Source organism: Scyliorhinus torazame, chromosome 6, assembly GCF_047496885.1.
Source record: "Scyliorhinus torazame isolate Kashiwa2021f chromosome 6, sScyTor2.1, whole genome shotgun sequence".
Lineage (NCBI taxonomy): Eukaryota > Metazoa > Chordata > Chondrichthyes > Carcharhiniformes > Scyliorhinidae > Scyliorhinus > Scyliorhinus torazame.
The window spans coordinates 30,517,836-30,533,052 of NC_092712.1; the positions used below are offsets into that span (position 1 = coordinate 30,517,836).

Genomic DNA, 15,217 nt, shown 5'->3' on the forward strand with positions numbered 1-15,217 from the left:
CGAGAAGAGGGACATGACGGATGTTGAGGTTAGGGATAGATGTTTGATTACTCTAGATCAAGTCGGCATAAGGAGGGAGGATGTGTTGGGTATTCTAAAAGGCATTAAGGATGGGATCTATCCCAGGTTACTGAGGGAAGTGAGAGAGGAAATAGCTGGTGCCTTAACAGATATCTTTGCAGCATCCTTGAACACGGGTGAGGTACCGGAGGGCTGGAGATTGCTAATGTTGTCCCCTTGTTTAAGAAAGGTAGCAAGGATAATCCAGGGAATTATAGACCTGTGAGCCTGACGTCAGTGGTAGGGAAGCTGCTGGAGAAGATACTGAGAGATAGGATCTATTCCCATTTGGAAGAAAATGGGCTTATCAGTGATAGCCAAATTGGTTTTGTGCAGGAAAGGTCATGTCTTACCAACTTAATAGAATTCTTTGAGGAAGTGACAAAGTTAATTGATGAGGGAAGGGCTGTAGATGTCATATACATGGACTTCAGTAAGGCATTTAATAAGGTTCCCCATGGCAGGCTGATGGAGAAAGTGAAGTCTCATGGGGTCCAGGGTGTACTAGCTAGATGGATAAAGAACTGGCTGGGCAACAGGAGACAGAGAGGAGTAGTGGAAGGGAGTCTCTCAAAATGGAGAACTGTGACCAGTGGTGTTCCACAGGGATCTGTGCTGGGACCACTGTTGTTTGTGATATACATAAATGATATGGAGGAAGGTATAGGTAGTCTAATTAGCAAGTTTGCAGATGACACTAAGATTGGTGGAGTAGCAGATAGTGAAGGGAACTGTCAGAGAATACAGCAGAATATAGATAGATTGGAGAGTTGGGCGGAGAAATGGCAGATGGAGTTCAATCCGGGCAAATGTGAGGTGATGCATTTTGGAAGATCCAATTGAAGAGCAAACTATACGGTAAATGAAAAAGTCCTGGGGAAAATTGATGTATAGAGAGATCTGGGTGTTCAGGTCCATTGTACCCTGAAGGTGGCTGCGCAGGTCGATAGAGTGGTCAATAAGGCATACGGCATGCTTGCCTTCATCGGACGGGGTATTGAGTACAAGAGTCGGCAGGTCATGTTACAGTTGTATAAGACTTTGGTTAGGCCACATTTGGAATACTGCGTGCAGTTCTGGTCGCCACATTACCAAAAGGATGTGGAAGCTTTGGAGAAGGTGCAGAGGAGGTTCACCAGGATGTTGCCTGGTATGGAGGGCACTAGCTATGAAGAGAGGTTGAGTAGATTAGGATTATTTTCATTAGAAAGACAGAGGTTGAGGGGGGACCTCATTGAGGTCTACAACATTATGAGAGGTATAGACAGGGTGGATAGCAAGAAGCTTCTTCCCAGAGTGGGGGACTCAATTACTAAGGGTCACGAGTTGCAGGTGAGAGGGGAAAAGTTTAAGGGAGATGTGCGTGGAAAGTTCTTTACGCAGAGGGTGGTGGGTGCCTGGAACGCATTGCCGGCGGAGGTGGTAGAGGCAGGCACAATAGTGCCATTTAAGATGTATGTAGACAGATACATGAATGGGCGGGGAGCAGAGGGATACAGATCCTTAGAAAATAGGCGACAGTTTTAGATAGAGGATCTGGATCGGCGCAGGCTTGGAGGGCTGAAGGGCCTGTGCTATAATTTTTCTTTGTTCTTTGTTCTTTGATCCCAGCTAACCATGGGCTGAAAAGGTGAAGGGGAATCAAAACTATTTGAATGGGTATTTCCCAGTTCGGATTTTAAACCTATAGACTGTGTCCAGACCAGACAATCGAGGGAGGTTAGTTCGGAGTTTGTCCATATTCAAACCCTGCAAAATTCAGTCTTAAAGTAGGAGGGGGGAAACGATAATGTTACCACGGTAACAAAGCAGGGAGGCACAATGAAACATATCTCTGGAGAATGCTCATCAGTTTGCTCATCATTTAGTCCACAAATATGCGCAAACTGCTTCCAAAACCTCCCCCCTTGGCATGCCAACATCCTAAACCTTGATGTATTGTCACCTCAGGCTGTGAATCCTTTCCTCGACAGGCTCCGGATTGCCTCGGGGCTTGTGGTGATTGTCCCCTTAAGGGCAACACAGCAGAGTAAGGGTCACCTGGCCCGGGTGACCAATCGGGACCCAGAGTGGGGACACGGCCTGGGGAAGGAGTTCTCCGAGGGCAGAGGTATTTCAGAATGAGCTGCAAACACGCTGCTTCTCCTGAAGATCATTATAAATAAATCCCTTTGTTTTCACTAGTGAAGTCTCTGAAAGTGCATCTTGCAGAGTTCTTCCTCTCTCGCTTTAAATACGGGAGAAACAACCTCCCAGTTTTTAATCCTTTGATAAGAACATAAGAACTAGGAGCAGGAGTAGGCCATCTGGCCCCTCGAGCCTGCTCCACCATTCAATGAGATCATGGCTGATCTTTTGTGGACTCAGCTCCACTTTCCGGCCCGAACACCATAACCCCTAATCCCTTTATTCTTCAAAAAACTATCTATCTTTATCTTAAAAACATTGAATGAAGGAGCCTCAACTGCTTCACTGGGCAGGGAATTCCATAGATTCACAACCCTTTGGGTGAAGAAGTTCCTCCTAAACTCAGTCCTAAATCTACTTCCCCTTATTTTGAGGCTATGCCCCCTAGTTCTGCTTTCACCCGCCAGTGGAAACAACCTGCCCGCATCTATCCTATCTATTCCCTTCATAATTTTATGCATTTCTATAAGATCCCCCCGCATCCTTCTAAATTCCAACGAGTACAGTCCCAGTCTACTCAACCTCTCCTCGTAATCCAACCCCTTCAACTCTGGGATTAACCTACTGAATCTCCTCTGCACACCCTCCAGCGCCAGTACGTCCTTTCTCAAGTAAGGAGACCAAAACTGAACACAAAATAGAATTTACAGTGCAGAAGGAGGCCATTCGGCCCATCGAGTCTGCACCGGCTCTTGGAAAGAGCACACTACCCAAGGTCCACACGTCCACCCTATCCCCATAACCCAGTAAACCCACCCAATACTAAGGGCAATTTTGGACACTATGGGCAATTTAATATGGCCAATCCATCTAACCCGCACATCTTTGGACTGTGGGAGGAAACCGGAGCACCCGGAGGAAATCCACGCACACACGGGGAGGATGTGCAGACTCCGCACAGACAGTGACCCAAGTCGGGAATCGAACCTGGGACCCTGGAGCTGTGAAGCAATTGTGCTATCCACTATGCTACCGATAATACTCCAGGTGTGGCCTCACTAACGCCTTATACAATTGCTTTCAAGCCCATTGTGTTTCAATAACTTATTGTTCTAAAGTGCAGAGAATATTCACATAGGGCAACATACTCTGGCTTCTCCACGGCGTGCTTCTTAGTAGCGGGAGCCTGTCCGCTGTTGGCCGGTGTTGGGATCTTCTGGTCCACCGCTGTCAATGAGATTCCTCATTGAATTCACCCCACGCTGCCGGGATTCCCGCGGCGGGGTACACCATCGGCGGGAGTGGAAACACTCCCCCCAGCATGAACAACCGGAAGGCCTCACCCTCTCACCATCGGGAAACCTCTTCGGCGTTTCTGTGTAACTTTCTGCTCCAAGAAAACGGATCGCCTGTTGCGTGACTTGCGGTGTGGGAAACCTTCCTAAGCTGTCTTTCTCTCTTATTTTCTCTAGGAGGCTACACTGCACCAGGAATTACATCCACATCCAGCTGTTTGTCACCTTTATCCTTCGGAGTTTGTCCGTCTTTATTAAGGACGCTGTTCTCTTCGGAGATGATGATATTGACCACTGTACCTTTTCCACGGTAACGACCCCTTTGACCTCCGTGATGCGTCACTAGGCCGGGTTTGCTGCAGGAAGCGTGGACTCGAGATGAAGATTTGAGTGATGTGGCTGAGTAAATCTCTCCTAACTTGCTTTGAAGTAGCACCTTTCATGTATAAAAACGCTCTTCGCTAGGAGGTGGTCAAAGAGTCGCAGAGCAATAACAGCACAGAAAGCGGATGCTTGATATTTTTTCTTTATTCGTTCTTGGGGTGTGGGCATCGCAGAGAGGGCCGGCCTATGTTGCCCATCCCTAATTGCCCATCCCTGGGGGCATTTTAAGTGCCAACCACACTGCTGTGGGTATGGAGTCACATGTCGGCCAGACCGGGTAAGGACGGCAGATTTCCCTCCCTGAAGGGCATTAGCGAACCATTTGTTTTTTTTACGACAATTGACAATGGTTTCATGGTCATCATTAGACTTTTAATTCCAGATTTGTATTGAATTCAAATTCCACCATCTGCCCTGGTGGGATGGGGAGGGAGGGAGGGGAGTCACGCCCTTTAAAACCATCCAAGCTCAACTCCCATTGGATCCTTACTGTCCAAAGACAGCGGGTGTTCATATAGGGGAGTCGATGCCGTAGTAAACTGGACTAGTAATCCAGGGACTCAGGGTATTGCCCTGGGCACCCGGGTTCAAATCCCCACCACCGCCGGTGATGACATTTAATTCCAGATTCTTATTGAATTCATAAGTCAAACGATTACTGTGAAACCATTGTCGATTGTCGTAGAAACCCATCTGGTGCACGACTGCTCTTTCGGGAAGGAAATCTGCCGCCCTTACCTGGTCTGACCTAGGGCGGAAATGGCTGTCACGAGGGGACATAATTTTAAGGGGATTGGAGGAAGGTATAGGGGAGATGTCAGAGGTAGGTGGGTGTGTGGAATGCACTGCCAGCAGAGGTGGTGGAGTCAGTCATTCGGGACATTTAAGCGACTCTTGGACAGGCACATGGACAGCAGTAAATTGAAGGGGTGTAGGTTAGGTTGGTCTTAGATTCGGATAAATGGTCGGCACAACATCGTGGGCAGAAGGGCCTGTACTGTTCTATGTTCTATGTACATGTGACTGCAGACCCACACTGCGATGCGGGTGACTCTTAACTGCCCTTCTGAAACGGCCGAGCAAACCACTCAGTTCAAGGGCCATTAGGGACGGGAAACAAAGGCTCTGCCCAGCCAGCGTCGCCCACACCCACTGTACGAATAAAAAAAAAATCCTAACTGATTGGGAAGGATTTCAAACAGAGCTAGACCCAGCGAACCAGACGAGGGAAAATCTGAGTGTGGGAGCGGCAGTGGTTAACCTTGTTGTGGGCCAGGGTTTAAAGAACCCCAAAGTATATCATGGAGGTCACCTGACTTACAACTGTTAATAGATTGTGGGATGGGGAGCACCCGGCCCACTCTACAGGTGTGGTAGAGCAGAAATGGAAAAGTATTTTTTAAAGCAAAACAATGTTTATTCTTTGAACTCAAGTTAACCTTTTTGAAACATACAGTGAACATCTTAGCAACCATTAATTCAAATACAACCCCCAAAGACTACAACACTAAGTAATCCTTTACGCATTCCTTTTAACATCCATACCACTTAAAACACCTTTTACCAGAAGCACATCAGGTTAAAGTCACTACTGTTATTAGTTTTAAATCACCAGGATTGATTTAGTCTTTAGATTACAGAGAGAGAGATTCATACACCTTCTGGCTGTGACGGCAGCTATCCAGCTCTGAAAACAAAACTAAAACACACCCTGCAGCAAACGGCCTAAAACGAAAGTAAAAAGCTGACAGACAGCCCAGCTCCACCCACTCTCTGACACCACTGCAGTAGTAAACACCCATTTCTTAAAGGTACTCTCACTACAGATATTTATATACACACCCATTTATAAACACCCATTTCTTAAAGGTACTCTCACTACAGATATTTATATACACACCCATTTATAAACACCCATTTCTTAAAGGTACTCTCACATGGCAACCCGATGCCGAGGCATGACCCAGTTCTGTCCTACACCACATTCAGAAGTGTGAAAGAGAAGGAAACGGAATAAAAATGAATCTTGCTTTTTCTTTTGACACATAAGAGTTGGGGCTGGAAAGAGAAAATTACCTGCTAGCCTGTGTATTGTGGCTGTGGTGTGAGGTGACAAATAACACTCTAAGAGCTCATGCTGGGAATAACGATTCAAAAACAATTCACTGATTCATTGATTCCTGTCTGCCCGCAGTAACCTTCAAGACTATTCTTCCGCGAATGTCACAGCTTCCCAGCTTGATTCGTGCAATTGGTCTAGTTTCTAAATGCAATCACAGAGACAGGACTGAGCAGTTCAGCTGCTGAAGCCTCTTCTGCTATTCAGTTCGAAAGGACACCATGGCATTGCCACTTGACTAGTCATCTGGACGACCAGGGAATTCACATTTGGTTAACCAATTCAAACAGATTCTGCGATTGAAAGCTGCCTCCAGAGGCTATCAATTGTTGCACTAACCTACCTGGTTCACTAATGCCCTTTCGTTTTACTTGCCCACAGGATGTGGGCATCACTGACTCGGCCCGCAATTGTTGCACATCCCACATTGCCCTTGAGAAGGCGCCGCTGAGCTGCCACCTGGAACTGTTGCAGTCCATGCGGTGCAGGTGCACCCACTGTGCTGTTAGGCAGGGAGCTCCAGGATTTTGACACGGCGACTGTGAAGGAACGGCCGACGTATTTCCAAGTCGGCACGGTAGCCGAGTGGCTAGCACTGTTGCTTCACAGCGCCAGGGTCCCGGGTTCGATTCCCGGCTTGGGTCACTGTCTGTGCGGAGTCTGCACGTTCTCCCCCGTGTCTGCGTGGGTTTCCTCCGGGTGCTCCGGTTTCCTCCCGAAAGACGTGCTTGTGAGGTGAATTGGACATTCTGAATTCTCCCTGTGTGAACCCGAACAGGCGCCGGAATGTGGCGACTAGGGGCTTTTCACAGGAACTTCATTGCAGTGTTAATGTAAGCCTACTTAAAGATTATTATTATTATAAGTCAGGATGGCGGGTGACTTGGAGGGAGACATCCAGGCCGTGGTGTTCCCGTGCGTCTGCTGCCCTTGTCATAGATATCATAGAATTTACAGTGCAGAAGGAGGCCATTCGGCCCATCGAGTCTGCACCGGCTCTTGGAAAGAGCACCCTACCCAAGGTCAACACCGCCACCCTATCCCCATAACCCAGCAACCCCACCCAACACTAAGGGCAATTTTGGACACTAAGGGCAATTTATCATGGCCAATCCACCTAACCTGCACATCTTTGGACTGTGGGAGGAAACCGGAGCACCCGGAGGAAACCCACGCACACACGGGGAGGATGTGCAGACTCCGCACAGACAGTGACCCAAGCTGGAAACGAACCTGGGACCCTGGAGCTGTGAAGCAATTGTGCTATCCACAAGGCTACCGTGCTGCCCCGGTAGACGGGTTTGGAAGGAAATCTGCCGACCTTACCCGGTCTGTCCTACACGTGACTCCAGACCCACTGCAATGCGGTTGACTCGTAACCGCCCCCTGAAAAGTTGAGGAAGCCACTCAGTTCAAATGGGTAATTGCAGAGGGCGGAGATTATGGGCAACTAATGCTGGATTTGCCCAATGGATTACCACAAACGCAAAAAAAAAAAAAGTACGGCCTCTTTGGTTTGCATCTCATCTCCATTCATCCATATTCGGTGCTACGGGAGAATCACATGGAATCTGTCGCCCTCAAACAGGCCGTGCTACCTATCCGGCCTCCTTCTACCTCTAATCCACCTAATCATATCCTTCTATTCCTCCCTGCACTTATCTAGTATCCCCTTAAATACATCAGCATCAATGCACAAATATTTATTGACTCAATCTTGAAGGCTTTCATTGCCCGTACACCCACTGCCTTGTGGGGAGGGCAGAGTTCCAAATTTCGGAACTTCTGGATTTTACACTTGAGTGACACAGCTGTAGTTTTAAGATTGCGTCCCATTGGTCAACGCCAGAGGATGGTCTCTCCGCATCTCCCCCCGTGAAACCTTTTGAAACATTTTAAGCACCTTCGATCACCCTTCATTCCTCTACAAGCCCTGTTTATACAATCCAGCCTTGCCATTTAACCCTTTACATCCCACCTTCCACTCTTACCAGCTGAAGCATTCACCCCCTCCACCACCGACAAACAGTGGCAGCCGTGCGTGCCATCTACAAAGGGCACTGCAGTAACTCACCCAGCTTCCTGAGGCAGCACCTTCCAGCCACTGCCATCCAGACTACTACCATCTACCAAGGGCATCAAATATGTGGGAACCCCACCGCCGGGAGGTTCCCCTCCAAGACACACACCACCCTGACTTGGAAATATATCGCCGTCCCTTCACTGTCGCTGGGGCAAAATCCTGGAACTCCCTCCCTAACAGCACTGTGGATGTACCTACACCACATGGACTTCAGCAGCTCAAGGAGGCAGCTCACCGCCCCACTGACTCAAGGGCAATACGGAGGGCAATAAGCACTGGCCTCGCCAGCGATGCCCATATCCTGCAACTTAAATTAAACCAAAAAATCCCAGGACAGCAATGAGCTATAGGGCCTCTGCAGTAGAGTACGAATAAGACATGTTACAACCAAGTTGTGCTGTGTTCTGGCACGATGGCATTTTCAGAATCTATAAACATATATTGAATCTTTGGACTCCCCTCATCCTCTCCTCCCCCATTGTAGTAGAACCTTTAATTATTACCCATCAGCCACTGAGACCATTCAAACCTACCTCCCATTGGATCATAAGGAGCCAATGGCAGGGGCATTTGTCCGAACCGGCGAGGTCAGATTTCAGTCAGAGGTTAAAGGTCAGGGTCTAACTTACCAGGCATCTCCTGCCCACCCCACACATCCTGAATCTTTGCCACCCCTCCGGATTGTACAGAATTTACCAGGTCAGAAGGGTCTTTTTTGAATTCAAAGCACATCAGCAACATGAGGGCGCCATTGATGAGGCTGGAAATTCACTTCCTCAATAACCTTATGGAGGTCGGCCTGGCAAGTATCTCCCTGTCCGAGCCCTTGTTGACTGCTGTCTACCGTGTTGGGATGGCTCACTCTCAAACCATTGAAGATCACAAAATCATATGATCAGAAGGACTAGGAACAGGAGGGGGCCATTCAGCCCATCGAGCCTGCTCTTCCATTCGATAAGATCATGGCTGATGTGATTGTGGCCTCAACTCCACTTTCCTGCCGATCCCCCATAACCTTCGACCCCCTTGTTGATCAAGAGTCTGCCTAACTCCGCCTTGAATATATCCAATGGCCCGGCCTCCGCTGCTTTCTGGGGAAGGAAATTCTGAACACAAATGAGCCCCTGAGAGAAGAAACTCCCTCTCGCCTCCACCTTGAATTGGACGCTCCTTCTTTTCAAACTGTGCACTCGATTCCCCATGAGGGGCAACATCCACTCAGCATCCACTCTGTCAAACCCCCTCAGAGCCGTACATATTTCAATAAGGTCACCTCTCATTCTTCTAAACCCCGATGAGTATCGGCTCAAACTTTCTGGATAAGGCCTATCCCAGGAATTAGCCGGGTGGCCCTTCGCTGAAGTGCTCACAAAGCTAGTATGTCCGCCCTTAAGTGAGGGAGTTGCTGATATGAGCGGAGGGATGAGGTGAGATTCAGTCATGTCATGGCTGACGGCGGGGGGGGGACTGATTTCATCCCAAATAGATGCCACCCCACCTTAGCGATGACGGTGTCGGTACTACTCACGATGGGAGCTAACGCTGTGGTTGTTCTTTCACTGCAGGTGGGGTGTAAGATTTCCGTGGTGTTCTTCTACTTCTGCATGATGACGAATTACTTCTGGCTGCTGGTGGAGGCTCTGTACCTCAACTCTTTGCTGATAATCTCCTTCACCTACGGCAAAAATTACTTCTGGTGGTGGAGCATGCTGGGATGGGGTAGGTACCAGTGCACGGAGGCAACAGGAAAATACAATGCCATGAGGCGGACTTGATCTTCTCCAGGCAGAGAAAGCTAGCCATGTCAGTAAGCCAGGTCCCCGACTTCGGGGCTTTGAGTCCCTCCAAGCTCATAGTATCCGTCTCCGGGCTACCAGGGAAGTGCGTGTAAGAAGGTGGCGGGTGTCCGCAGGAACATTCATACATTCATATAGCGCCCTTCACAACCTCAGGGTATACCAAGGGGTTTTTGTTCAATAATGCCTTATCTAAGGAAGGATATACTGACATTGGGGGCAGTCCAGAGAAGGTTCACTGGGTTGATCCCGGGTATGGAGGGATTTCCTTACGAGGAGAGGTTGAGTAGGTTGGGCCTGTGCTCATTGGAGTTTAGAAGAATGAGAGGCGACCTCATTGAGACATATTGGATTCTCAGGGGGTTTGACAGGGTGGATGCTGAGAGGATGTTTCCCCTTGTGGGAGAGTCTAGGACCAGAGGGCACAATCTCAGAGTAACGGGGTCGCCCATTTCAGACAGCGATGAGGAGGAATTTCTTCTCTCAGAGGGGAGTGAATCTGTGGAATTCTTTTTTTCTAAATAAACATTTTATTGAGGTATTGTTTGGTTTTACAATGACAAAATAAACAATGTACATAAGTCTACAAACATAGTGCAAAAAAAAGCCTGCTACCTCCCTTGCAGGTCTCACCTTTATTAACCCCGTACTCTAAACTAAACTAACCCCCCCCCCCCAATCCCCCCCCCCCCCCATTCTGCTGATGATTAATTTTCTGCAAAGAAGTTGACGAACGGTTGCCATCTCCGGGTGAACCCTGACAGTGACCCTCTCAAGGCGAACTTGATTTTCTCCAAACAGAGAGAGCTAGCCATGTCAGATAGCCAGGTCTCCGACTTCGGGGGCTTTGAGTCCCTCCAAGCTAATAGTATCCGTCTCCGGGCTAACAGGGAAGCAAAGGCCAGAAGGTCTGCCTCTTTCTCCTCCTGGATTCCCGGATCTTCTGACACTCCAAAAATCGCCACCTCCAGACTCGGTGCCACCCTTGTCTTTAACACCGTGGACATGACATCCGCAAACCCCTGCCAGAATCCCCTGAGCATTGGATATGTCCAGAACATATGGACATGGTTCGCTGGCCCCCCCACACCTTGCACACCTGTCTTCGACAACAAAGAACCTGCTAATCCGGGCCACTGTCATGTGAGCCCAGTGAACGACCTTGAACTGTATCAGGCTGAGCCTGGCACATGTTGTGGACGCGTTGATTCTACTCAACCCATCCGCCCAGAGACTGTCCTCTATCTCTCCTCCTAACTCCTCTTCCTATTTACGCTTCAACTCCTCAGTCTGCGTGTCCTCTGACCCCATGAGGTCCTTATAGATGTCAGAGACCTTCCCTTCTCCCACCCCCACTCTGGAAACTCCCCTATCCTGAATCCTCTTTGGTGGTAGGAGCGGGAAGGTTGAGACCTGTCTGCGTAGGAAGCCCCGCACCTGCAGGTACCTATATTTGTTTCCCGTCGCCAATCCAAATTTCTCCTCCAGCTCCCTCAAGCTAGGAAAGCTCCCCTCAATAAACATATCCCCCATCCTCTCAGTTCCTGCCCTCTGCCATCTCCGAAACCCCCCCGTCCATCCTTCACGGGGCAAACCGATGGTTGTTACAGATTGGGGACCAGACCAATGCTCCCTCCGCTCCCACATGCCTCCTCCATTGCCCCCAGACTCTCAGGGCCGCCACCACCACGGGGCTGGTGAAGTACCGAGCTGGCGGGAACGGCAGAGGCGCCGTTATCAACGCCCCCAGACTGGTGCCCTTACATGAAGCCTACTCCACGCGCTCCCATGCCGACCCTCCCCCCGCCACCCACTTCCCGGTCATGGCTATGTTCGCCGCCCAATAATAGTTACTAAAGTTTGGCAGCACCAGCCCACCCTCTCCCCGGCTCCGCTCAATCATTCCCTTTTTTACTCACCCGCCCATACAAAGCCAGCGATAACTTTGTTAACCCGTTTAAAGAAGGAACGTGGAATAAAGATGGGTAGACACTGGAACACAGACAGGAATCTCGGAAGGACCGTCACCTTCACCGTCTGGACCCTACCAACCAGTGACAACGGGAGCGGGTCCCACCTCCGAAAATCGTCCTTCATTTTGTCCACCAGACGGGCCAGATTAAGTTTGTGCAGCCGTTCCCATTCCCGCGCCACTTGGATGCCTAGAAATCTAAAACCTCCCCCTACCACTCGAAACGGCAGCTCCCCCAGTCGCCTCTCCTGTCCCCTTGCCTGGATCGCGAACATCTCGATTTTTCCCATATTTAGTTTGTACTCCGAGAACCGGCCAAATTCCCCCAGAGTCCTCATGATTTCTTCCATCTCCCCACTGGGTCCGACACATACAGGAGCAGGTCATCTGCGTAAAGGGAGACTCTGTGTTTCACTCCCCCCCCCTCCCGGACCAACCCCTTCCAGCCCCTTGAGGCTCCCAGAACAATTGCCAACGGCTCTATAGCCAACACGAACAACAGTGGGGAGAAGGGGCACCCCTGCCTCGTCCCCCGATGTAGCCTAAAATAGTCCGATCTCGTCCTATTTGTCCGTACGCTCGCCACAGGAGCCTGATACAACAACCTGACCCAGTCAATAAATCCCCGTCCAAATCCGAACCGTCCCAGCACCTCCCACAAATATTCCCATTCTACTCGATCAAAAGCCTTCTCTGCATCCATTGTGATCACTACCTCCACCTCCCTACCTTCCGGGGGCATCATGATCGCATTTAGCAACCTTCCTACACTGGCCACCAATCCCTTAACGAACCCCGTCTGGTCCTCCCCAATCACATCAGGAACACAATCTTCAATCCTAGAGGACAAAGTTTTGGCCAGCAATTTGGCGTCCACATTCAATAGGGATATCGGCCTGTAGGACCCACACAGCTCCGGATCCACTTCAGAATCAGCGAGATCGTGGCCTGTGACATCGTCGGGGGAAGCACCCCTCTCTCCCTTGGCTCATTGAACGTCCTCATCAACAGCGGCCCCAACATCCCAGAGAACGTTTTGTAGAACTCTGCTGAGTACCCGTCCGGCCCCGGGGCTTTACCTGCCTGCATGGCCTTCAGCCCCCCCCCCCCCCCGCTATCTCTTCGATCCCGTTCAGGGCCCCCAGTCCTTCTAACAGCTCCCCGTCCACCTTCGGGAAATTCAGCTCCCTTAGGAAGTGCCTCATCCCCTCTGGCCCCGGTGGGGGTTCCGACCCATACAGCCTACTATAAAAATCCTTAAACGCCTTATTCACCCCTGCTGAGTCTCCCACCAAGTTCCCGTCTCCATCCTTTACTTTCCCTATCTCCCTGGCTGCCTCCCTCTTTCTAAGCTGCTGTGCAAGCATTCTGCTGGCCTTCTCGCCGTGCTCATAGATCGCCCCCCTCGCCTTTCTCAGCTGCTCCATCGCCCTCCCTGTGGTTAACAAGCCGAACTCTGCCTGTAGCCTCCGCCGTTCCCTTAGAAGCCCTGCTTCTGGGGTCTCCGCATACCTCCTGTCGACCTGGAATATCTCCTTTACCAGTCGGTCCGTCTCAGTCCTGTCTACCTTCTCCCTGTGGGCCCGTATCGAGATCAGCTCCCCTCTAACCACCGCCTTCAATAATGCCTCCCAGATCACCGCTGCTGAAATTTCTCCCGTGTCCCCCACCCGCGCCCCCCCCCCCCCCCCCCCCCACCGTGGCCTGTCCCGCGATCGGGGCCCACCGATCTGCGGGCGGGCTGGTTCCTTAGGGGCACTTCTTCCTTCCGCGCCGGGCCCCTGTAGGGCTCCGCCATATTGCCCGGGGGCTGGCGCGGAGAAGAGAACTCCCCCGTGCATGCGCGAGAATTCGCTGGCGGTTCCGCGCATGCGTGAACTCGCGGCGACCCTTCGCCGCCGGCTGGAGCGGCGCCAACCCCTCCGCCGTCCACCTAGCCTCCTAGACAGGTGAGAATTCCTCACCTTTGGGGGGGGGGGGGGGCGTTGACACCGGAGTCGTTGGCGCCGGTTTTCCCGCCGGCGTGGGGACGTACTCCCCAGAGGGAAGGATCCTGGCCCATAAGCTCGGTAGGATAGGCATAGAGACTCGAGTGAGAAGGCTGTCCTTACCAAAACTCCCAACGCTCCAAAATAACCTCATAAAAGGTGGGTTGTTTGAGTTGTAAGGAGTGCTTCGCTTCCTGTACTCTGTCGAATAACCCGGCCTGGCCATAGGCCCTTCCCATGTTAACCTCTGTTTGTGCTACTGAAGACTGAGACCAGGGTCTTTATTTTCCTTCATGGCCTGGTAAAGAGCGAGTCCTGAATGGGTTCAAGGGGGTCAGAAATTCCTCAGGCCTACGATAGCACAGAAAGAGGCCATTCAGCCCATCAAGACCATACCAGCTCTCGATAGAGAATTCTGGTCAGTCAAATCCCACCCCACCCCACTTCCACCCCTTCTATCTTTGTCAGCCTGCCGATTTACTTCCCTCGTGTGGGAGAGGCGGTGGCCTAGTGGTATTCCCACTGGGCCCGTAATACTCTGGGGACCTGGGTTCGATACCCACTCATGGTGGAATTTGAATCCAATAAATAATCTGGAATTAAAAGTCTAATGGTCACCATGAATCCATTGTTGTAAAACCCCAGCTGGTTCACTTCAGGGAAGGAAATCTGCCGTCCTCACCCAGTCTGGTCTACAAGTGACTCCAGACCCATAGCAACGTGGGTGACTCTCAACTTCCCTCTGAAATTATCGAACAAGCCACAGATTCTTTCAATTGCCAGCGATACCCCCATCACATGGAAGAATAAAGAAAATAAAAAGTGCCCATCCATCCTTTTGAATTCCAGGTGTTCTCTCTTTTGAGAGAATCCAGAGAGAATAAGGGGTGGGTCGGCCATTTGAAACGGAGATGAGGCAAAAGGCGGGATTCTCTGATCCTGAGGCTAAGTGTTGACGCCGTCGGGGAACGCCGTCGTGTTTCCCGACGGTGTCAACATGGCCTCAGGATCAGCAATTCTGGCTCCTCCAGGGGGCCAGCACGGCACTGGAGCGGTCCATGCCGCTCCAGCTGCTGATCCCGGCGTCAACAGGGCAGCGCGGGGTCCGCGCATGCGCAGTGGCACCGGCGCCAACGCGCGCATGCGCAGTGGCTCCCTTCTCCGCGCTGGCCCCAATGCAACATGGCGCAGGGCTACAGGGGCTGGCGTGGAAGAAAGGGGGCCCCCAGCCCGAGAGGCTGGCCTGCCGATAACGGGCCACAATGGAGGCCCCCCCCGCCCCCCACAGGCCGCTCCCGGACCCGGTCCCGCCGGCTAGGAGCAGGTTAGAACGGCGCCGGCGGGACTCGGGATTTTTGTTACGGCCGCTCGGCCCATCCCGGACCGAGAATCG

The 15,217-nt window shown here is 51.0% G+C and overlaps 1 protein-coding gene across 1 annotated transcript in view; it reads left to right on the forward strand.

Moving 5' to 3' along the window:
• Positions 1-15,217, forward strand: part of ghrhrl (growth hormone releasing hormone receptor, like) — a 133,751-nt gene that overhangs the window by 74,756 nt on the left and 43,778 nt on the right. Inside the window, exons 6-7 of the mRNA XM_072508078.1 lie at positions 3,660-3,792; positions 9,634-9,787. Coding sequence (XP_072364179.1) covers positions 3,660-3,792; positions 9,634-9,787 — 287 coding nt within the window. The remainder of the gene's footprint in view (positions 1-3,659; positions 3,793-9,633; positions 9,788-15,217) is intronic.